Source organism: Triticum urartu, chromosome 4A, assembly GCF_056163025.1.
Source record: "Triticum urartu cultivar PI428250 chromosome 4A, HENAU_Tu73, whole genome shotgun sequence".
NCBI lineage: Eukaryota > Viridiplantae > Streptophyta > Magnoliopsida > Poales > Poaceae > Triticum > Triticum urartu.
Window position 1 is genome coordinate 479,139,100 of NC_141876.1, and position 25,524 is coordinate 479,164,623.

The window sequence follows — 25,524 nt, forward strand, 5'->3', positions numbered from 1 at the left end:
CCAATATTAGTAGACCGACTCCTGCCTGCATCTACTAATATTACTCCACACATCGACCGCTATCCAGCATGCATCTAGTGTATTAAGTTCATGGAGAAACGTAGTAATGCAATAAGAATGATGACATGATGTAGACAAGATCTATCTATGTAGAGATAGACCCCATCATTTTATCCTTAGTAGCAACGATACATACGTGTCATTTCCCTTTCTGTCAGTGGGATCAAGCACCGTAAGATCGAACCCACTACAAAGCACCTCTTCCCATTGCAAGATAAATAGATCAAGTTGGCCAAAGAAAACCCAAATATCGGAGAAGAAATACGAGGCTATAAGCAATCATGCATAAAAGAGATCAAAGAAACTCAAATACTTTCATGGATATAAAAGATAGATCTGATCATAAACTCAAAATTCATTGGATCCCAACAAACACACCGTAGAAGAGTTACATCATATGGATCTCGAAGGGACCATTGTATTGAGAATCAAGAGATAGAGATAAATCCATCTAGCTACTAACTACGGACCCGAAGGTCTACAACGAACTACTCACGCATCATCGGAGAGGCACCAATGGAGGTGGTGAACCCCATCCGAGATGGTGTCTAGATTGGATCTGGTGGTTCTGGACTCTGCGGCGGCTAGATGAATATTTCGTCGACTCCCCTAGGGTTCTGTGATTTTTGGGGGTATTTATAGAGCAAAGAGGCGGTCCGGGGGCACCCGAGGTGGGCACAACCCACCAGGGCACGCCTGGGCCTCTTGGCGCGCCCTGGTGGGTTGTGCCCCCCTCGGGGCACCCCCCAGGCGCAGCCAGGGCCCGTTGTGTTCCTTCTGGCCCGTAAAAATTCTCCGTAAAGTTTTGTGGCATTTGTACTCCGTCTGATATTGATTTTTTGTGATGTAAATAACACGAAAAAAAACAGGAACTGGCACTTGGCACTATGTCAATAGGTTAGTACCAAAAAATGATATAAAATGAATATAAAATGATTATAAAACATCCAAGATTGATAATATAACAGCATGGAAGAATCAAAAATTATAGATACGTTGGAGACGTATCAGCGACAAGGCTGGTGTCAGGTGCCGTCAGGGTTAGGCCCATAGATGTGGTGCCACGTATGTACCAGAGAATACGTTTCACCAGAGCCCAATGAGTATTATGGGGAGCATGCATGTGAAGGCACACCTGCTGGACAGCGTACTGAATGTTCGGACGCGTTAGCGTGAGGTACTGAAGAGCACCGGCGATGAAGCGGTAGAAGGGAGCGTCAGACGCCGGAGAACCCTCAACAACGAACACCTTAGAATTCGTGTCGACGGGCATAGGAGCAGGCTTGCAGTTAAGCATGCCGGCTCGCTCCAGAAGCTCGTAGGCATACTTCTACTGATGCGGGAAGAAGCCAGTGGACCGGCAAACAACCTCGATGTCAAGGAAGTAGTGGAGAGCCCGCAAGTCCTTGAGGGCGAACTCGGTGCCGAGGCGAGCTGTGATCTGCTGAAGTAGCGCCGATGAGGACATAGTCAGGATGATGTCGTCGAAGTAGAGGAGAAGGTACGCGGTGGCGGTGCCCTGGTGATAAACAAATAGGGAGGCATCGGACCATGTGGACTGGAACTCCTACTGCTGAAGGAAGGTCGTGATCCACTGGTACTAGGCCCGAGGCTCCCGCTTCAACCCATAGAGAGAACGGGAGAGCAAGCACACGTGGTCCGGATAGTCAGTGTCGACAAAACTAGTAGGCAGCTGACAGAACACCTGCTCGTCGAGGTGGCCATTGATGACCCACAAGTATAGGGGATCTATCATAGTCCTTTCAATAAGTAAGAGTGTCGAACCCAACGAGGAGTAGAAGAAAATGATAAGCAGTTTTCAGTAAGGTATTCTCTGCAAGCACTGAAATTATCGGTAACAGATAGTTTTGTGATAAGGTAATTTGTAACGGGTAACAAGTAACAAAAGTAAACAAGGTGCAGCAAGATGTCCCAATCCTTTTTGTAGAAAAGGACAAGCCTGGACAAACTCCTATATAAAGTAAAGCGCTCCCGAGGACACATGGGAATTATCGTCAAGCTAGTTTTCATCACGCTCATATGATTTGCGTTCGGTACTTTGATAATTTGATATGTGGGTGGATCGGTGCTTGGGTACTGCCCTTACTTGGACAAGCATCCCACTTATGATTAACCCCTCTTGCAAGCATCCACAACTACAAAAGAAGTATTAAGGTAAACTTAACCATAGCATGAAACATATGGATCCAAATCAGCCCCTTACGAACAATGCATAAACTAGGGTTTAAGCTTCTGTCACTCTACCAACCCATCATCTACTTATTACTTATCAATGCCTTCCCCTGGGCCCAAACAATGGTGAAGTGTCATGTAGTCGACGTTCACATGACACCACTAGAGGAGAGACAACATACATCTCATCAAAATATCAAACGAATACCAAATTCACATGACTACTTATAGCAAGACTTCTCCCTTGTCCTCAGGAACGAACATAAATACTCACAAATCATATTCATGTTCATAATCAAAGGGGTATTAATATGCATAAAGGATCTGAACATATGATCTTCCACCAAGTAAACCAACTAGCATGAACTACAAGGAGTAATCAACACTACTAGCAACCCACAGGTACCAATCTGAGGTTTTGGGATAAAGATTGTATACAAGAGATGAACTAGGGTTTGAGAGGAGATGGTGCTGGTGAAGATGTTGATGGAGATTGACCCCCTCCCGATGAGAGGATCGATGGTGATGACGATGGTGATGATTCCCCCCTCCCGGAGGGATGTTTCCCCGGCAGAACAGCTCCGCCGGAGCCCTAGATTGGTTCCGCCAAGGTTCCGCCTCGTCGCGGCATAGTTTCATCCCGGGAGCTTGCTTATGATTTTTTCCTGGGCAAAAGACTTCATATAGCCAAAGATGGGCACCGGAGGCCTGCCAGGGGGCCCACGAGACAGGGGGCGCGCCCCCACCCTCGTGGGTGGTGGGTGGCCCCCTCTGGTGCTTTCTTCACCCAATATTTTTATATATTCTGAAACTGACTTCCATGGAGTTTCAGGACTTTTGGAGTTGTGCATAATAGGTCTCTAATTTTTGCTCCTTTTCCAGCCCAGAATTCCAGCTACCGGCATTCTCCCTCTTCATGTAAACCTTGTAAAATAAGAGAGAATAAGCATAAGTATTGTGACATAATGTGTAATAACAGCCCATAATGCGATAAATATCGATATAAAAGCATGATGCAAAATGGACATATCAACTCCCCCAAGCTTAGACCTCACGCGGAAGCCGAAATCGAAAAATATGTCCACATGTTTAGAGATAGAGGTGTCGATAAAATAAAATACGGACATGAGGGCATCATGGTCATTCTTATAACAACAACATATGTATATATTTTCATATGATTTCTTATGCTAAAGTAACAACTCATTCATAATTTCAAGTATGAATCAGAAACTTCATTGAAAACTAACAAACTATAATCTCAGTCATTGAAGCAATTTCAATTTATCATAACATCAGAAAGAGTCAATATAAGAGCTTTTCAGCAAGTCCACATACTAAACTATCATTTAAACTTTCACAGTTGCTAACACTCACGCAATACTTATGGGTATGAAGTTTTAATCGGACACAGAGAAAGATAGGGGCTTATAGTTTTGCCTCCCAACCTTTTACCTCAAGGGTAATGTCAACAATAATAGTTCATGAAAACTCACATCCAATTAGATATGTATATATCAGGATCTTTCTAACACGCAGTGCTTGCCAAAGGATAAAATGTAAAAAGGAAAGGTGAAGATCACCATGACTCTTGTATAGAGTACTAGCACATATGCCCGTGCGTTGCAATGGGAAAATTGATGTTTTAATGTCCCATAGCACCGGATTCACTATGAAGAACCTGCTGCAACGCAGCATCCTTATACAAAATGAACATAAAAAACGTTGCAATTTAGCTATGTTCATATTTTCTTTGCCGGGCATAATCGCCCACTAATTTTATTTAAGTATAATCTTTTAATGGCATTTATGTATAATCCTTTTATTAATTATCATGACATCATCACTCATTTTTGTCGGGAATCAATCCTTCCTTTTCTAATTTCGTAGCACCAACGCATTGAAGCCTATAGATCCTTCCTTTTAATTATCCTACCTTTTTATCTTAAATCCTTCATGTAGACTTCATTAAGACCACAATCTTTCTTTTAGTTATTCCACTGGTTTACACATAATCCTTTATTTAATTAGCCACATCCGTTTAAATATTCTATTTAAGCCCATAATTCTTCCTTTATTAGCTCATTCGCTTAATTAGCTTGCCCTAAACATGATGATTGCCACTCGTATATTTAGAGCGAGTTGGGATTAGTAAATGTGAAAGACGCATAGGTTGTTGTTTGTTACATCGAAGAGCTAGACAGGAGGTCCTGTGTTCAATTCCCACAATATTGATTTATTTTGACGCAATTATTTTTTGCACCGGTCTCTTTGAAAGTCCATAAAAGCCCATCAACGTACAAGTATCTGGCCCAGATCACTTAACATGTGTAAACCAAACAAAAAGGACTAAACCAATCCAAGAATACCTATTCCCTTTAATAGTAGGTATAGATAAGACAAGAATAAAAGATAGGTCCTTCGCAGAGGGAAGCAGAGGTTGTCATATGTTTTTATGGTTGGATGCACGAAATCTTAATGCAAAAGAACGTCACTTTATATTGCCACTTGTGATATGGACCTTTATTATGCAGTCTGTCACTTTTATTTCTTCCATATCACAAGATTGTATAAAGCTTATTTTCTCCACACTAATAAATCATACATACTTAGAGAGCAATTTTTATTGCTTGCAACAATGACAACTTATTTGAAGGATCTTACTCAATCCATAGGTAGATATGGTGGACTCTAATGGCAAAACTGGATTTAAGGATATTTGGAAGCACAAGTAGTATCTCTACTTGGTGCAAAGAATTTGGCTAGCATGAGGGGGAAAGGCAAGCTCAACATGTTGGATGATCCATGACAATATAATTTATTTCGGATGTAAGAAAACATAACCCATTATGTTGTCTTCCTTGTCCAACATCAACTTTTTAGCATGTCATATTTTAATGAGTGCTCACAATCATAAAAGATGTCCAAGATAGTATATTTATATGTGAAAACCTCTTTATTAATTCCTATTAATTGCAACGATGACCAAAACTATGTTTGTCAACTCTCAACAACTTTTATTCATCATACTCTTTATATGTGAAGTCATTACTCTCCATAAGATCCATATGATCTCTTTATTTCTTTTTATTCTTACTTTTATTCCCTCAAGACCATAGCAAGATAACCAAGCCCTTGACTCAAAACTAATCTTTATTATATATAGCTTACGGACTCGATTACATAGAAGGATCATAAAGCAAAACTCAAAACTATATCATACTAAACTTTATTCTACTAGATCAAGATATTACCAAAAGGATCAAACTAAAAAAACGGTAAAGATAAAAGTGTGATGGTGATATGATACCGGGGCACTCCCCCAAGCTTGGCAGTTGCCAAGGGGGTGCCCATACCCATGTATTTATGTCTCTTTCTTCGGAGGTGAAGAAGATGGTGATGATGATGACAATTGTGCCTTCAGCTTTTTCATATTGTAATTGAGAAGAGCGATCTCCTCCTTTAAATCATCGACCTCTGATTCCAGCTTCAAGATCTTGTCACATAAATCTCCTTTGCTTTTCTGCCAAAAACGAGAAGGAACACGTGCATATCCCCAGGTTGAGGTAGAGGAACATCCTCCTCCTCCGAACTTGAATCATTGATCCTCCTCAAATGAGCATCCTCCTCATCATCCGTAGTTCGACCACAAGGAGATAGGTCCCCATAGGTCTTTGGGTCAGCAATGAGACGTGACACATAGCTCTCTCCGTTGGAGTCTTGAGATGACAACTTGCTCTAAATCTGCTGTAGAAACATCTTGAAACAAAAACATAGGATATTTGCGTGGTATGGTGGTCAAAACCTTCGGGAGATTATATAATGAATTTTTACCGACCAAAAGAAGTACCGTGCAAGAAAACGGAGTCCGGAGGACACACGAGGTGCCCACGAGGCAGGGGCGCGCCCGGGGGGGGGGGGCGCCCTCCACCCTCGTGGACGCCTCGTGTCCTTTCCGGACTGCTTCTTATTTTCCTATTTTCTTAAATATTCCAAAACAGAGAAAAATTTCTATTAGAACTATTCTGGAGTCGGTTTACTTACCGTACCACATACCTCTTCCTTTTCGGAGACTGGAACGTTTTGGAAGGTGTCCCCTATATACTCCTCCGTGGTTACAGTTTCAATAACATTAGTTTCAACATTTATAGGATTACCTGAGATATAATGTTTGATCCTTTGACCATTCACCACCCTCGGATTTGTGCCTTTGAAGTTGTTGATTTTTATGGCACCGGAACGATAGACCTTCTCGATAACGTAAGGACCTTCCCATTTAGAGAGGAGTTTTCCTACAAAAAATCTTAAATGAGAGTTGTATAACAATACATAATCACCTACATTAAACTCACATTTTTGTATCCTTTTTTCATGCCATCTTTTAACTTTTTCTTTAAACAGTTTGGCATTCTCATAGGCCTGGGTTCTCCACTCATCAAGTGAGCTAATGTCAAATAGTCTCTTCTCGCTGGCAAGTTTGAAGTCATAGTTGAGCTCTTTAATGTCGCAATATGCCTTATGTTCTAGTTCCAGAGGTAAGTGACATGCTTTTCCATAAACCATTTTATACGGAGACATACCCATAGGATTTTTATATGCAGTTCTATAGGCCCATAATGCATCATCAAGTTTCTTTGACCAATTCTTTCTAGATCTATTAACAGTCTTTTGCAAAATTAATTTAAGCTCTCTATTGATTAGTTCTACTTAACCACTAGACTGTCGATGATATGGAGATGCAATTCTATTATTAACATCATACTTAACAAGCATCTTACGAAAAGCACCATGAATAAAATGTGAACCACCATTAGACATTAAGTATCTAGGACTCCAAACCTCAGAAAAATAACTTCTTTAAGCATCTTAATAGAGGTGTTATGATCAGCACTACTAGTTGGAATAGCTTCTACCCACCTAGTAACGTAACCGTCAGCAACTAAAATATGTGTATACCCATTAGAGGAAGGAAACGGTCCCATATAACCAAAGCCCCAAACATCAAATGGTTCAATAACAAGTGAATAATTCATAGGTATTTGTTGACGTCTACTAATATTACCAATTCTTTGACATTTGTCACAAGACAAGACAAACTTATGGGAATCTTTGAAGAGAGTAGGCCAATAAAAACCGGATTGCAATACCTTATGTGCAGTTCTATCTCCAGCATGGTGTCCTCCATAAGCCTCGGAGTGACACTTGCGTAGGATCTGTTCCTGTTCATGCTAAGGTACACAACGTCTAATAACACCATCTACTCCTTTATAAAGGTGCGGGTCATCCCAGAAGTAATGTCTTAAATCATAGATTTTTTTCTTTTGTTGGTATATGAAACTAGGTGGTATAAATTTAGCAAAAATGTAATTGGCATAATCAGCATACCATGGAGCAGTACGAGAAGCATTTATGACAGCTAATTGTTCATCAGGAAAGCTATCATCTATAGGTAGTGGGTCATCAAGAACATTTTCTAACCTAGACAAGTTGTCTGCAACGGGGTTCTTAGCTCCCTTTCTATCAATAATATGCAAATCAAATTCTTGTAGTAGGAGGACGCATCTAATAAGTCTAGGTTTGGCATCTTTCTTTTCCATAAGATATTTAATAGCAGCATGATCAGTGTGAACAGTTACTTTAGAATCAACAATATAAGGTCTAAACTTATCACAAGCAAATACAACTGCTAAAAATTCTTTTTTGAGTAGTAGCATAATTTCTCTAGGCACTGTCTAGAGTTTTACTAGCATATTGGATAACATTTAATTTCTTATCAACTCTTTGTCCTAGAACAGCACCTACAGCATAATCACTAGCATCACACATAATTTCAAAATGTAAATTCCAATCAGGAGGCTGAACAATAGGTGCAGTAATCAAGGCTTTCTTAAGTATTTCAAATGCTTCTACACAATCATCATCAAAGACAAAAGGTACATCTTTTGTAATACATTAGTCAGAGGCCTGGAAATTTTCGAGAAGTCTTTAATGAACCTCCTATAAAACCGGCATGACCAAGGAAACTTCTTATACCTTTAATGTCCTTTGGACACGGCAACTTTTCAATAGCATCAACTTTAGCTTTATCAACTTCAATACCTCTTTCAGAAATTTTATGCCCCAAGACAATACCTTCATTAACCATAAAGTGGCACTTCTCCCAATTCAAGACAAGATTAGTTTCTCCACATCTCTTCAAAACTCGATCAAGGTTGCTTAAGCAATCATCAAAAGAAGTTCCATATACAGAAAAATCATCCATGAAAACCTGAACAATCTTTTCACAAAAGTCAGAGAATATAGCAGTCATGCATCTTTGAAAGATAGCAGGTGCATTACATAAACCAAAAGGCATACGTCTATAAGCAAAGGTACCGAAAGGGCAAGTAAAAGTGGTCTTTTCTTTATCCTCTTTTGACACAGGTATTTGAGAGAAACCAGAATAACTGTCTAGAAAGCAAAAATGTGTATGTTTGGATAATCTTTCTAGAATTTGATCAATGAAAGGTAGAGGGTAATGATCCTTTTTAGTAGATTTATTTAGTTTGCGGGAATCAATTACCATTCTATAATCTGTAACAATTCTTTGTGGGATCAATTCATCTTTATCATTAGGAACAATAGTAATACCTCCCTTCTTAGGGACACAATGGACAGGACTTACCCACTGACTATCAACAACGGGATAAATTATACCTGCCTCCAGAAGCTTTAGTATTTCTTTTCTTACCACTTCTTTCATCTTAGGATCTAACCGTCGTTGGTGATCAACAACCGGTTTAGCGTCTTTCTCTAATTTTATTTTGTGTTGGCATAGAGTGGGACTAATGCCCTTAAGATCATCAAGAGTATATCCAATAGTAGCACAGTGCTTCTTTAGACTTTTCAATAATTTCTCTTCTTCCTGCTCTGAAAGGTTAGCACTAATAATAATAGGATATATCTTCTTTTCATCAAGATAAGCATATTTAAGAGTATCAGGCAATGGTTTAAGCTCAAACACGGGATCACCTTTGGGTGGAGGAGGAGGATCCCCTAGAATTTCGACAGGCAATTTGTGTTTCAAAATAGGTCCCTGTTTAAAGAATACTTCATCTATTTCCCTTCTTTCATTCATAAACATATCATTTTCATGGTCTAGCAAATATTGTTCTAAAGGATCACTAGGAGGCACGGCAATATAAGCTAGACCAATAATTTCATCTTTACTAGGCAATTCCTTATCATGGGGTTGTCTATGAAATTTAGCAAAATTAAAATCATGAGACATATCCCCTAAACCAACAGAAACAATATCCTTTTTGCAGTCTATCTTAACATTAACAGTATTCAAGAAGGGTCTACCAAATATAATGGGACAAAAGTCATCTTGTGGGGAACCAAGAACAAGAAAATCAGCAGGATATTTAACTTTCCCACACAAGACTTCAACATCTCTAACAATCCCAACCGGTGAAATAGTATCTCTATTGGCAAGCTTAATTGTAACATCAATACCTTCTATCTCAACAGGTGCAATATCATACATAATTTCTTCATATAAAGAATGAGGTATTGCACTCGCACTAGCACCCATATTACATAAGACATGATAGCAATGATCTCCTATTTTAACAAAAATAACAGGCATGCCTACAACAGGTCTATGTTTATTTTTAGTATCGGGTCTAGCAATTATAGCAGCTTCATCACAGAAGTAAATAACATGCCCGCCAATATTATCAACCAAGAGATCTTTAACCATAGCAGTACTAGGTTCAACTTTAATTTGCTCAGAGGGTGTAGGTGTTCTAGTATTACTCTTACGAACCACAGTTGAAGCTTTAGAATGATCCTTAATTCTAACAAGCAAGGGTGGTTTCTCAATATAAGAGGTAGGAACAATAGGATCAACATTATAAGTGATAGTCTTTTATTCAACTTTAATAGGTTCAACTACTTTTACTTCAATGGGAGGATGATATTTAAGCCACTTCTCCTTAGGGAGATCAACATGAGTAGCAAATGATTCACAGAAAGAAGCTACTATCTCAGAGTCAAGTCCATATTTAGTGCTAAATTCACGAAAAGCATCGGTATCCATAAAAGATTTAACACAATCAAACTTAGGTGTTATACCTAACTCCTTACCTTCGTCGAGTTCCCAATCTTCAGAGTTGCCTTTAATTCTTTCCAATAATCCCATTTGAATTCAATAGTCTTCATCATAAAAGATCCAGTACAAGAAGTATCGAGCATGGAGCGATTATTGAGAGAAAGCCGAGCATAAATTTTTTTGAATAATAATTTCTCTTGAGAGCTCATGATTGGGGCATGAATATAACATTGACTTAAGCCTTCGCCAAGCTTGAGCGATGCTTTCTCCTTCGCGAGGCCAAAAATTATATATATAATTATGATCACGATGAACCAGATGCATAGGATAAAACTTCTGATGAAATTCCAATTTCAACCGGTTGTAGTTCCATGATCCAATATCATCACATAGCCTAAACCATGTCAATGCCTTTCCCTTCAAAGATAAAGGGAAGACCTTCTTCTTGATAACATCCTTGGGCATACCTGCAAGCTTAAATAATCCACAAACTTCATCCACATAGATTAGGTGCAAATCGGGATGCAATGTTCCATCTCTTGTAAAAGGATTAGCTAGCAGTTTCTTAATCGTACCTGAAGGAATTTCAAAGTAAACATTTTCAGTACGTTCAGTAGGTTGAGGAGAAATTATTTGCTCTACTGGTCAGGGTGAAGATAGCCCGAACAAGCCCCTCAAAGGATTACTTTCCACAGTAACAAGTGATAGTAAATTTCAGCACACTATATAATTTTTTTCCTTACCAAATTCCACCTACCAAAGGCGCTTCACTCCCCAGCAATGGCGCCAGAAAAGAGTCTTGATGACCCACAAGTATAGGGGATCTATCGTAGTCCTTTCGATAAGTAAGAGTGTCGAACCCAACGAGGAGCAGAACAAAATGATAAGCAGTTTTCAGTAAGGTACTCTCTGCAAGCACTGAAATTATCGGTAACAGATAGTTTTATGATAAGGTAATTTGTAAAGGGTAGCAAGTAACAAAAGTAAACAAGGTGTAGCAAGATGGCTCAATCCTTTTTGTAGCAAAGGACAAGCCTGGACAAACTCCTATATAAAGGAAAGCGCCCCCGAGGACACATGGGAATTATCGTCAAGCTAGTTTTCATCACGCTCATATGATTCGCGTTCGGTACTTTGATAATTTGATATGTGGGTGGACCGGTGCTTGGGTACTGCCCTTACTTGGACAAGCATCCCACTTATGATTAACCCCTCTTGCAAGCATCCGCAACTACAAAAGAAGTATTAAGGTAAACCTAACCATAGCATGAAACATATGGATCCAAATCAGCCCCTTACGAAGCAACGCATAAACTAGGGTTTAAGATTCTGTCACTCTAGCAACCCATCATCTACTTATTACTTCCCAATACCTTCCCCTAGGTCCAAACAATGGTGAAGTGTCATGTAGTCGAGGTTCACATGACACCACTAGAGGAGAGACAACATACATCTCATCAAAATATCGAACGAATACCAAATTCACATGACTACTTATAGCAAGACTTCTCCCATGTCCTCAGGAACGAATGTAACTACTCACAAATCATATTCATGTTCATAATCAGAGGGGTATTAATATGCATAAAGGATCTGAACATATGATCTTCCACCAAGTAAACCAACTAGCATCAACTACAAGGAGTAATCAACACTACTAGCAACCCACAGGTACCAATCTAAGGTTTTGGGACAAAGATTGGATACAAGAGATGAACTAGGGTTTGAGAGGAGATGGTGCTGGTGAAGATGTGGATGGAGATTGACCCCCTCCCGATGAGAGCATCGATGGTGATGACGATGGTGATTATTTCCCCCTCTCGGAGGGATGTTTCCCCGGCAGAACAGCTCCGCCGGAGCCCTAGATTGGTTCCGCCTCGTGGCGGCAGAGTTTCGTCCCGAGAGCTTGCTTATGATGTTTTCCAGGGAAAAATACTTCATATAGCCAAAGATGGGCACGGGAGGCCTGCCAGGGGCCCACGAGACAGGGGGGCGCGCCCAGGGGGTAGGGCGCCCCCACCCTCGTGGGTGGTGAGTGGCCCCCCTCTGGTGCTTTCTTTGCCCAATATTTTTTATATATTCTGAAACTGACTTCCGTGGAGTTTCAGGACTTTTGGAGTTGTGCAGAATAGGTCTCTAATTTTTGCTCCTTTTCCAGCCCAGAATTCCAGTTGCCGGCACTCTCCCTCTTCATGTAAACCTTGTAAAATAAGAGAGGATAGGCATAAGTATTGTGACATAATGTGTAATAACAGGCCATAATGTATTATTACATAACCCATAATGCAATAAATATTGATATAAAAGCATGATGCAAAATGGACGTATCAGCCATGCAGAAAAGCATTGGACACGTCGAGTTGGTGAACAGGCCAGGCGCGAGAGACAACAAGCTGGAGAACAACGTGCATCATGCCTGGTTTGACAACTGGGGCGAAGGTGTCAGTGAAGTCCACGCCGGCGCGCTAGCGAAAGCCGCGCATGACCCAACGTGCCTTGTAGCGCTCAAGGGAACCGTCGGGGCGAGTCTTGTGGCGGAAGACCCACTTGCCAGTGATGACATTGGCACGTGGAGGCCGCGGGACAAGATGCCACGTACGATTGCGCTGCAGGGCGTCGAACTCCTCCCGCATCGCAGCAAGCCAGTTCGGATCCCGAAGGGCTACACGGACGAAGGTGGGGAGCGAGGACGGGGCCAAGGTAGACGCGGCACACGCGTACTTGTCGGAGGTGTAGCACGTGCTGGGACGAAACGTCCCAGTCTGAGCCCGAGTGACCACATCGATTATAGGTGCGATAGTAGCCGGCGGAGCTGAGAGGGGGTCGGTGAGGATGAGCTCGAGCCGGTCTCCGGAGACGCCAAGGGCCCACCCGTGGCGGCACCAGAGGGCGCGACGGGAACGACCGAAGGGGTCATGGCGTCGGGGGTGGCCGAGGGAGCGCCAGGCGCCGCAGTGGCGGGGGCGCCCGAGGGGGCAGCCACACCCGAGGCGCCGCGGGGGGGGGGGGGGCGACCGACGCTGGAAGCGCGGGCACGGCCGAGTGCAGTGCTCGGCGCGGCGTAGACGGCGACTCGTCAGGGGTGGTAGCAGGGGCGAGTCGTGCCGCGGGAGACGCCAATGGTACCTGCTAAAACGGGAACACCAGCTCATCAAAGTACACATGCCACAAAGTGATAACACGATGGGACACTGGATCATAGCACCGGTAACCTTTGGTGTTGGGAGGATAACCGAGGAAGATGCAAGGAATCGACCGTGGAGCAAGTTTGTGAGGAGTGGTGGACGCGGTGCTAGGATAACAGAGACACCCGAAAATGCAAATACCATCATAAGATGGAGCCGCACCGAAGAGGAGCTGGTGAGGGGAGTAGTTCCAGCTGGGACGACATGGGCGAATGTTAATAAGAAGGCTGGCGGTCACGAGGGCGTCCGACCATAACCGAGGAGGCACGTAGGAGTGGAAGAGCAATGTGCAGACACAGTCATTAAGAGTGCGGAGGACATGCTCGGTGCGGCCATTCTGCTGTGACGTGTAGGGGCAAGTGAGCCGGAAGATAGTGTCGTGCGACGCAAGGAGATTGCAGACGGCGACGTTGTCGAACTCTTTTCCGTTGTCAGTTTGCAAGGCAAGAATGGGGCGACCAAATTGTGTGGTGACATAGGAATAAAAGGTGGTAAGTGTGGCGAAAGCGTCGGACTTGCAACGGAGAGGGAACGTCCACACATAATGGGAAAATCATCCAATATCACCAAACAGTATAAATAACCCATGTAGCTTGCAACCGGGGACGTCCAAACATCACTATGCAATAGCTGAAACGGAAAAGTAGAAATGTGTGTAGACTCGCTAAAGGGGAGATGAACGTGCTTGCCAAGATGGCAGGCCTCACAGGAGTGGTCGTCAACCTTATTACATGAGAATGAAAAACTCTAAAGAATCTGACGCAAAACTGTGGAGTTGGGGTGACCGAGGCGGGCGTGCTAGAGATTGAAACTAGCGGCGAGGGCGGTAGGACGAGTGGTGGTGGCGCCGGAAGGATGCACTGGGTAAAGCTCGTCCGGGCTGTCACATCGGTGGAGTACCATCCGTGTACGGGTGTCCTTCACAGTAAAGCCAAGGTTGTCAAATTCAATAGTGATAGGATTGTCACGAGCAAGGCGACGAACAGAGATAAGGATGGCAATGGGTCTGGTTTGGATCGGGTTGAACAATTCCAAATCCATATTCATATCCATAAAGACAGTCTTTGCCTATCCATGAAAAGATCCATGGGTAAAAAATTGTGTCCACATCCAAACCCGATGGATATCCATATCCATTGGATATCCACTGGGTCCTCTCAAGACATATAGATAAGACATAGCACAATGTTAATATAAGCTCTTTCATTCTTCATCTCGTGGCAAGCTAGCCTTGACTTATGGTAAACATAAACTTATAGTAAATCAACGTCACTAACAACCTATTATCATTTATTATTTTTCTAAAATATGAGAATGATGAGTCATTTAACGAGGAGATGAAATAAGGGAAGGGGCACTGGAGTATGTTATGGTGGGGATTGAATATCAACTAATAGAAATTACGACATGGTTGTGCAATTTCTTTTTCATGGTTTAGATAAAAGAATAAGTTAAAAATTGCGGTGAGACATGGTAGGGATAGCGGTTTTTCCCCACTAAGTTATACTATCGGGTCGGGTTTGGGTATACCCATGGGTACAAGATTATATCCATGCCCTACCCACGAGCAATCGGGTCGGGTTTGGGTGCCGCCCATGGGCGCAAAAGCATATCCAAACCCTATCCATTCGGGTCGGATATCCATGGGTATCCATGTCCATGGGTAAAATTGCCATCCTTAAACAGAGACAAGATTGGTAACTAGGTTAGGGGAAACAAGAACATTAGACATGTTAATGGGAGTGGAAGTAGAAGGAAATGACATATGACCGACATGTGTAATGGGTAGAGAGGAACCGTTACCAACGGTGAAGCGAGTGGGAGTATGAACAGGAGTGGAAGACGCGAGGTTAGTGGGATGAGCAGTCATGTGAGCGGTGGCGCCCGAGTCCATGTACTAGTCACCTCCGCCACCGTAGTTACTTGGTGACGGAGCCGAGTGCAGAGCAGCGAGGAGGGCTGGGTCTCATGGCGGTGGCACCTGGGGAGGGAAGAACCCTCCGTAGGCGGGCGCGGGAGCAGCGCCATAGGCGGGCGCGGCGCCGTAAGTAGGCGCGGGCGCGGTGCCGTAGCCGCTGTAGGGGGCGGCGTTCTGGGCCGTGAAGAGCGCCTGGTGACTCGTTGGACGAGGCCCAAGGATGCCCGGAGCGGGAGCCCGAGGGACCGGCATCGGTACGCGTGTACAACGCCCGTCCACGGGTTGGTGCCATAAGTCCAGGGTGGGGTGGCCTACTACTACTGCTGCTGCTGACGAGGGGCCCCCTTGCGCCTGTTTGCGACCACCCTCGCGGCGGTTTCTGCGGCGCACGCCACCCGTTTGCGGCTGCTGGGGGCAGCGGGAGGGATGGGGGGCGTGGGTGGTAAGGGGAAAAACCCCGGAGGCGCGGGGGGCGCTGATACGTCCATTTTGCCTCATGCTTTTATATCGATATTTATTGCATTATGGGCTATTATTACACATTATGTCACAATACTTATGCCTATTCTCTCTTATTTTACAAGGTTTACATAAAGAGGGAGAATGCCGACAGCTGGGATGCTGGGCTGGAAAAGGAGCAAATATTAGAGACCTATTCTGCACAGCTCCAAAAGTCCTGAAACTTCACGGAAGACGTTTTCAGAATATATATAAAATACCCAGCGGAAGAAGTTCACCAGGGGGGGCCACACCCTGCCCACGAGGGTGGGGGCGCGCCCTACCCCCCTAGGCGCGCCCCTACCTCGTGGGCCCCCTGGTGGCCCTCCGGTGGCCATCTTCTGCTATATGAAGTCTTTCGATGGGAAAAAAATAATAAGCCATCTTCTCGGACGAAACCCCGCCGCCACGAGGCGGAACCAATGTAGGGCTCTGGCGGAGCTGTTCTGCCAGGGAAACTTCCCTCCGGGAGGGGGAAATCATTGCCATCGTCATCACCAACGCTCCTCTCATCGGGAGAGGGCAATCTCCATCAACATCTTCACCAGCACCATCTCCTCTCAAAACACTAGTTCATCTCTTGTATCCAATTCTTGTCTCCAAGTCTGGGATTGGTACTAGTAGGTTGCTAGTAGTGTTAATTACTCCTTGTAGTTGATGCTAGTTGGTTTATTTGGTGGAAGATCATATGTTCAGATCCTATATGCATATTAATACCCCTCTGACTATGAACATGAATATGCTTTGTGAGTAGTTACGTTTGTTCCTGAGGACATGGGAGAAGTCTTGCTATTAGTAGTCATGTGAATTTGGTATTCGTGCGATATTTTGATGAGATGTATGTTGTCTCTCCTCTAGTGGTGTTATGTGAATGTCGACTACATAACACTTTACCATTATTTGGGCCTAGAGGAAGGCATTGGGAAGTAATAAGTAGATGATGGGTTGCTAGAGTGACAGAAGCTTAAACCCTAGTTTATGCGTTGCTTCGTAAGGGGCTGATTTGGATCCATATGTTTCATGCTATGGTTAGGTTTACCTTAATACTTTTGTTGTAGTTGCGGATGCTTGCAATAGAGGTTAATCATAAGTGGGACGTTTGTCCAAGTAAGGGCAGTACCCAAGCACCGGTCCACCCACATATCAGATTATTAAAGTACCGAACGCGAATCTTATGAACGTGATGAAAACTAGCTTGACGATATTCCCATGTGTCCTCGGGAGCGCTTTTTCCTATATAAGAGTTTGTCCAGGCTTGTCCTTTGCTACAAAAAGGATTGGGCCACCTTGCTGCACTTTATTTACTTTTGTTACTTGTTGCTCGTTACAAATTATCCTATCACAAAACTATTTGTTACCACTTATTTCAGTACTTGCAAAGAATACTTTGCTCGAAACCGCTTATCATTTCCTTCTGCTCCTCTTTGGGTTCGACACTCTTAATTATCGAAAGGACTACGATAGATCCCCTATACTTGTGGGTCATCAGGCGCCGGCTGGTGGCGGGGCGCAGGCGCGAGCGGGGCGGCCAGTGGTGGGGCACCACGCGAGGTGCCGGCGGCGAGGGTGTGGTGCTGCACGCGCTTCTTGACCCCCTTCATCCGACACTCCTCCAACCGCAAGTATGCCACAAACTTGGGGAAGGAGGGCTCCGGTATGAGGGAGAGGTTGGAGGCGGCGTTACTGAAGTCTTCGTTGAGGCCGGCGGTGAGCGTGCTGAGGAGGAGGTCATCATCAACCTTGGCGTCGATGTCACGGAGCTCATCCGCTAACGTCTTTAGGCAGCGGCAGTAGTCATCGATAGACTGGTCATCCCGATGACAGTCAAAAAATTCCTGCTGCAAAAAAACGCGGCGCTGAAGCTTGTTGTCGGTGAAGAGGCCGTTGAGCTTGACCCACACGGCGCGGGTGTCATCACCATCGCTCGCAACCGTGTGAAACAGGTCCTTCGAGATGGTGGTGAGGAACCACCGGATGAGCGTGGCATCGATCACGGTCCACTCGGAGTCGCCCACCATGGCGCGGGAGTCGACGGTGCCGTCAACGTGATCCACGAGATTGTTCTCGCAGTAGAGCAGCGAGAAGTACGTCTTCCACGCGAAGTACGTGGCGTCAGTGGCATCAAGGACAACGGGGACGCGGTCATGGATGTTGATGTCGCGGATGTCAGCGGGGTCCGGCCCGGCGAAGGGGTTGGAGTAGGTGGAGGCGGTGGATGGCGGCGGCGCGGTGGTGAGAGGAGTGGGCGGCGGCTAGGGTTTGGGGAGGGAGAGGCGCGGAGGGAGAGGCGGCGCAGCGAGGGAGGTGGCGCGACAGGGAGGGGGCCTGGGGAGGAGAGGCGTGGCGCGAGGAAGCGGCGGCGGCTAGGTTTTGGCGGAAGCGGGAGAGGATCGACTTGCGATAGATACCATGTAGAGAATGATTTAATGCATCGATATATCATTGATCGTGCACTAGGCACATATATATAGGTACAAAGGATGCGACCGGTATCGTGTCTCCTAAGATACACGTACATACAGAGGGAGACAGACACTACAGATACTGCATACAGAGCCCAAATCTACTCGTACATGTACACATATTCAACATTTCCAACAACATGGGTGCCAGTGCTTGAACTTGTCGTCGTCGCACCACCAGATTGTAGCATATGCCCATCTTTGTTAGAGTTTTTTTTCCGAGAGTACGCCAATGGCGTACCTTATCTTTATAGAAGATAGAAAGAATTTACAAGAGAGGCACGAGCTAGATGCTAGGATCTAAGCTCGGCCAACACCCATTACACCCAAACTACACTACTCTCTAGAGCTACTCTCTCACAAAATGTGTTAAACCTCCAACTCCTACACCGGCTTGTCTCCATTTCTTTACTGCTCTGAATATCTCGTCAACCAATTCTCTTGGGGTTCGCTGTTGTTGTAGACTATTGAACACACGCGCGTTCCGTTGCTTCCACAACTCCCATCCGACCACGATGACGAACGTGTCGTAGCCTCTCTTAATACCCTTAGGCATCCCCGTCCTAGTCTCGATCCACCAATCAAGGAAGGTATCATCCACCACCGGAGCCCGCGTATTTAGGGCTAGGTCTTGAAAGCAGGTGTGCCACACCTGTCGAGCATAGCCACATTGTACCAAGATGTGTTCGGCATTGTCTTCATCTTGCAAGCATGTGTAGCATGCAGACGGTCGGTCTTGTAATCCATGCTTTGCCCTTCGGTCAGAGGTCCAAATACGGTGCTGCACAGCCAGCCAGATGAAGATTTTACACTTCAAAAGTGCCCAACTTTTCCAGATGCAGGAGGCATACGGAGCCCTTTCATCACCGAGGCAGAGTCTTTGATAGGTTGACTTGGCAGAGTATCATCCAGAAGGGTCAGCAGGCCAAGAAAAACAGTCTGGATTGCTCGGATCCCTTTGCACCGTGTTAATGGCCAGATTCAGGTGCACCGGCTGCAAATGGCCAACAAAATTCAGCTCCCCATTAATATCATGTAGCCACCGGCCATTCTCCAACCGTTCACTAACCGTACGTTTGTTCCTTGTACGAGTGTCAAGCAAAGTGTGGATCATGGGTGCAATATCAGTCACCGCAAAGCCATGAATCCACCGGTCCCGCCAGAAGAGAACCTTAGTGCCCTCGCCCACCTCAATCTTAACCATGTTGTCAAAAACAGCTCGGGCATCCTCATCCTCAATCATGCGCAGGCCCTGCCAAGGTCTCTCCGGATCCATGCGTTTCAACCATTCCCATCGAACCCTAAGTGCGAGCCCCTGCAACTTAAGGTTCTTGATGCCGAGCCCTCTGAAGCACGTCGGCTTGCAGTCCGCATTCCAAGCCACCATGCAATTGCCACCCGAGACCTGATCCTTCCCCGCCCAGAAGAATGCTCTCATCCATTTGTCAAGCTCCTCGAACACCCATGTTGGTGCGTCAGTGATCATGAAATGGTGGATAGGTTTCGCCGCGACCACCGACTTGACCAACACAAGGCGCCCGGATCTTTGTAGCAAACCTCGTTGCCAACTGGGAGCACACTTCTTCGCTCTATCCAACATGGGCTGCCAATCCGTCTTCTTTAGCTGGTGTATGGCGAGTTGCAATCCAAGGTATTTGCAGGGAAACTTCCCCAACTCGCACTGCAGTAGGTTAGAAACCCTGATCCTATCTTCCTCTTCACCGTGGATGAGAATAGCAGATGACTTTCCATAGTTAACCCTCAGCCCAGACGCATCTCCAAAAGCTTTAAGCGCCATGGTCACGAACCTGAGATCGACCTCGTTTGGCCTGACAAACAGAGCCACGTCGTCTGCGTAAATCAACACACTTTGATGAGGCCTGATACCTGTAACTGGCTTCATAACACCTTCCTCTGCGCCCTTTACCATGATGCAGGAGAGCGCATCCATCGCAATGATGAACAAAAGAGGGGACACCGGGTCGCCTTGTCTCAGACCTTTGGCGAGCAAAAAGCTCCTACCAGGAACGCCATTGACGAGCACTTTAGTAGAGGCCGTGCGCAGAAGGATGACGATCCATGCTAACCATCTCTGACCAAAACCTTTGCGCCTCATAACTTCAAACAGGAAGGGCCAAGATATAGAGTCAAACGCCCTCGATATGTCTAATTTCAAGAACACCCCAGCTTCTTTATGTGCATGGATCTTTCTGGCCACTTGCCTCACAAGGAGGAAGTTGTCATGCAGGTGCCTGCCACATATAAACGCTGACTGATTGGCCGTGACAATTTCCTTCATTCTTCTCCACGCACGGTTAGCCAGCATCTTGGCGAAAAGCTTAGCAGCGCTGTGGGTAAGGCTGATAGGACGAAAATCCCCAACCAGCTCCGCATCGGATTTCTTAGGGATGAGCATAATATGTGCTTTGTTGAGCCTTCCAAAACCCCTCCCATCCTGCACATACAACTTCATCATCATCGCCATAACATCGTTCTTTATGATCGGCCATGCCCTCTGATAAAAAGCAGCAATGAAACCATCCGGCCCAGGGGCCTGATCCGGTGGCAGTTCCTTGATGGTGTTCCAAACTTCTTCCTTCGTGAAAATGTTCTCAAGCTCGCCAAGATCGTGAGTCTCCATACCCAGGAAATTGAGGTCTAGATCTGCCTCACTGGTCGTTGCATGACCCAGCAACTGTTCGTAAGCCTCGGTGAAGATTTCACCCTTCCTCTCTTGCTTAGTAATGAGCTCCTCGTTGTGCCTAATGTGAGGGATGAAATTTTTTTGATCTCCGCCCATTTTCCACGGCCTGAAAGAGCTTAGTGTTCACGTCACCTTCCCGGATCCATCGTAGCCGTGAGTGTTGACGCTCGATGGTACGTTGCAAAGAGGACAACCCCAAGAGCGCCAGTTTGATAGTCTTGTGAAGCCAAAGCTCGGCGGGAGTGAGAGCACGCATCTCCATGGCGCGGTCGAACTTGAGAATGACATAGTTGGCAATAGCGATCTGTGTCTTGATGTTACCAGTCTTCCTCTGTCCCCAGGCTTGTAGCGCGACAGCCGTATTTCTCAAGAGCGCATCCATCCTCTTGAAAGGATCCACTATGTTCTCGTCACATACCCATGCATCCCGAACAGCTTGATCAAACCCCTCTAGTTTGGTCCAGTACATCTCGAAACGGAATCTTCTCTTGTGGTAGAAAGGAGCTGAAGTAGACAGGTGGAGCGGGGCATGGTCCGAAATGTTAGTGGACAGAGCTTGGAGGAGGACATCCGGATGAGAAAGCTCCTAGTCCACAGTCACCAACACACGATCGATCTTTGTCATCACCGGTTGATCCCTTTCATTTGTCCACGTGAATCTCCGGTCGTGCATGTAAACCTCCTTAAGTTCATTATTGTCCACAAACTCCTTAAATCTCCTCATGATTCGTCTGTTGATATTGTTGTTGCTCTTGTCCTCCGCCCGAAGAATCATATTGAAGTCTCCCAAAACCATCCACGGCCCAGGGCAGGCCGCGCGCAAAGCATGAAGATCGCATAGAAATTGAGTTTTGGGGCCCTCTCCTTGCGGCCCGTACATCGCCGTGACCCACCAAGTCGATCCTCCCTTGTCATGAACGAGCCCTGTGATAGAGTTGGTGTCGCTCACGATGTTATGCACGGATAGCACGGTGCTATCCCAAGCAAGTAGGATGCCCCCACGAGTCTCCTCAGCCGGCACATAGTCAAACCCATCGAACGATGGGCCAATGCATTGCATAACGATGAAAGGATCGAATACATCTAGTTTCGTCTCTTGGAGACACACAAGGCTAACCTTGGCCATCACTACCAACTCCCTAACCGCATGCTTCTTGGTAGGGCTATTAAGGCCCCTCACGTCCAACACAACACATGTGGGTTAGGATCCATGATATAGTGATGAGGACCGCGCACTACCGAACCCAACCATCAAGCCGGGGTTGCCACCACCATGTTGCCGGCCCTCAATTCGCAAGCCGGAGGGACCTCCTTCCCAAACAGGGCGGCGATCACTTTGATATGTTGCTCGCGGAGAGGGGTGTCGAAGATGTCCGCAAGCTCAGCAATTGAGTCCTCATTTCCTTCTAAATCTTCCGGGACCAGACCTAGTGCCCGCATGAGCACGTTCTCCCCCTGTGTAGCCTTCGCGGGAATCGACGACATCGCGCGCTTGGCGCCTCATGTAGTACGTCGTGGCGTGAATGGTTCTGCTTCCGGTCTCAGCGACGATTGCACTTCCTGAAGGAGAGGGGGTGCCAACTTACGGACAAGGGCATTGCAGAACCACTTCAGTTTTCCGAAAGCAGCGACCTCCTGTGGCTTCATGCCACCATTGCATGCCAACTCCACGCTTTGCATGTCGCTGTTTACGTGAGGAATTAGCTGGGCGGCCTCGAACTCCTGCATGGACGCCACTTGTCCAGGGGCCCCCTTGTCCCCGCCTATTTGGGCATCCGTGCCAATCATTGGCACCAACTCACCCAGCGAATTAGCCTGGGCACTGATCCCCACAGATCCTCCACTTCCCGCCTGGTCTCCGATGGGCCCGTGTGGGGCTGGCTCCAGCGTACACCCAATGGGATCCTGTGTGGAGGGCGAGATCCCAGCCTGCATGTGGCCCTCCATGCCTCCCAATACTGCTGCATCTTTGTCTCCCCTGTCGCGTGCCTCCGACCTGGGATCCAGTCCCGCACCAACCACCAAGGTGGGGGCCACTACAATCGCCACCTCCTCCGTCGTGGGGCCATCCAGCTGTGGCGACACCACTGACCCGCCAGTCCCGCCCTTGGTCATGTGTGGCCGGGCTGCCAGAAGCCGTATCTCCTCGGGTTCAACATCTTTATCCATCAGGGTCGCATCAAATCGCGCGTGGGAGTCCATCAGAACTGCTTGCTGCATGATTGGTGCCAAAATCGTCGCCCCCTCTCCAAAGGACCGTTCTGGAACCACCTGTCCCACCACCTGCCTCCTCGAAGCGCACGCGCCAGTGGGATTCGAAATTCGAATTGTCCCCGTGGCATCCTTATCCACCTGTCCGGGCCCAGAAGCGATCCGGTCAAAAGCAGACTAACGCATCGTTAGCCTATCGTGGACGCGGACCCCGGCCCCACCACGGCATCTCTCTCTAGCCTGGGCCATGGGGGCAATCTTCCACTCCGACGATGGCGCTCCGCCGCGGGCCACGCCGCCGGCATAGCTCCGGCCACCTCCCGTCCCTCCGGCATTGTCGCCCCTCGAGTCGCGGACCCCAAACTGCCAGCCAAAGTTCTGCATGTTAGCGCCTCCTCCCATATCCATCTCTGAGTCCGGCAGGCCGCTTTGGCCACTATCCGACGAGCCGCCCAAGAACCACGGTTCCTCCCCCTCCGGGAACGAAATCACAGAGTCCAGATGTATGAGCACTTTGTATTGCAGTCTTGGGCTGGAAAAGCGCCCTCTACTCCTCCGGCTCCGGCACCGCGAGCCAGCGGCGGGTGGGGATTTGCTCCGGGTCCGCCGTCCAGGCCAGCAACTTGAACGCCGCAAGATCTGAGCGAGCAGAGGTCTCTGGCGCAACGGAATCGATGATACATGCACCGCCCAACAAACTCTCAATCACCTCAAGCTCCCATGCGTGCGCCGGGATCCCCTCGATGACCAACCTCACCTTGAAGCGCATGGCCGCGAACACCGCCTGCGACTGCCTGATCCACTACCGGAACGACAACCTGTGCCCATCAAGCTCCAGCACCGGCCGCCTGCTCAACAGATTCCTGTCCTCCTGTCTAGCAAAGACCACCAGGAAATCCTCCGGCCAGAACTTGTGCACCGAAAATCTGTCCTCAGGGATGCCCATCCTGTCTTTCAGAGCACGCCTCACCAGCTCCGGCGAGATCTCCGACCTGTCCCCACCAATGTACACCACCATGGCTTTGTGAAGCCGGTGCTCAATGTCATCCATGGCGCGGGTCCTCCTTACAACGCACAACTCTGACGGCTCCATCTCCGGATCAACCGCCACCTCCAAGCGCGGCACGGCAAGCCGCGGCCACACCGGGTCCGCCGCAGGATCAGCCAAGGGCGGCAGTGGTGCGGCCCTGGCAGAAGCAGCGTGCCTGGCCGACCCAGACCCCACCTCGTCCCGCGGCGCGGAACGGCGAGCCACCTTAGCCGCCGCATCCCGACGGAGCTCCTCCACCGGCGACGGGCTGCGCGGCCGCTTGCACTGCGAGGCGACATGGCCGGGGAGCCCGCAGTGGAAGCACACCACCTCATTGGTGCAGTCCTTCAGAAAGTGCCCTTTTGCAAGACACCGAAAGCACTTGTCCCGCATCTCCGGCGAGACCCCCTTCCTCACCGGCGAGGGGCGGCGCGGAGCCCCAGCTGGCAGATCCGCACCCACCCTACTCTTCCACAGGGTCTTCTTCGAAGCAGGGGCCGCCTGCCATGGGGACACACGCCGGCAGGTCTCCGGCACGGCACCCTCCAGCAGAGGCGCGGCCGGTGGCGCGCCGGGCGCCAACGGGCCAGCCACGTCCTCGGCGGATCTCTCGGAAGCCGAGGAGATCCCCAGACCAGAGACGACAGGCCTCTCCCGAGGGAACACGGAGTTGACGGAGCGGGGGCTCTCCGCCATGGCCAGGAAGCAGAGAGCGGGGGCGGAGAACAAAGGGGGAGGTGGCCGGCGCTGCCAGAGCGGCAAGTGACGGGTTAGGTGGACGCCGGCGTCGGAGTGACGCACGGCGGAGGGAGGGCTCTCACGCTACGGAAAGAGAATGGCAACCACCTTTGTTTCATTCAATGGGACGGCCGAAACTTGCAGCTCCTCCTGGTTCCAGCATCTCGTGCTCCTGGTTCCAGCATCCCGTGCCATCTGGTCGCAGCTTTGCTCTTGCCGGTTGTAGCATATTGTACTGACGGTTCCAGTATCCTCACTACTGGTTCCAGCAAAAACCCGCCGGTAACAACTTCGGCAGCACAATCAACTGTTGGTTCCAGCATCCCACATCATTAGTAGTAACATTCCGCACTGTTGGTTCCAGCATCCCTGTCACACGTGGCCGCAATGGTTGTAGCACGTAGCCGTGTGGGTTGTCGCCCGTCCGAGA

The 25,524-nt window shown here is 47.3% G+C and overlaps 1 protein-coding gene and 1 pseudogene across 1 annotated transcript; both read right to left on the minus strand.

The window, feature by feature from the left end:
- Positions 1-1,390: 1,390 nt before the first annotated feature.
- Positions 1,391-15,703, minus strand: LOC147976224 (uncharacterized). Its single transcript, XM_087520784.1, has 4 exons — positions 15,515-15,703; positions 13,659-14,047; positions 12,844-13,474; positions 1,391-1,579 (listed from the first exon to the last, which is right to left on the minus strand). Exons 1-4 carry the CDS (start codon positions 15,701-15,703, stop codon positions 1,391-1,393), a joined length of 1,398 nt encoding a protein of 465 aa, XP_087376910.1.
- A 7,800-nt stretch (positions 15,704-23,503) lies between these two features.
- On the minus strand, positions 23,504-25,052 carry LOC147976225 (uncharacterized; annotated as a pseudogene).
- Positions 25,053-25,524: the final 472 nt, after the last annotated feature.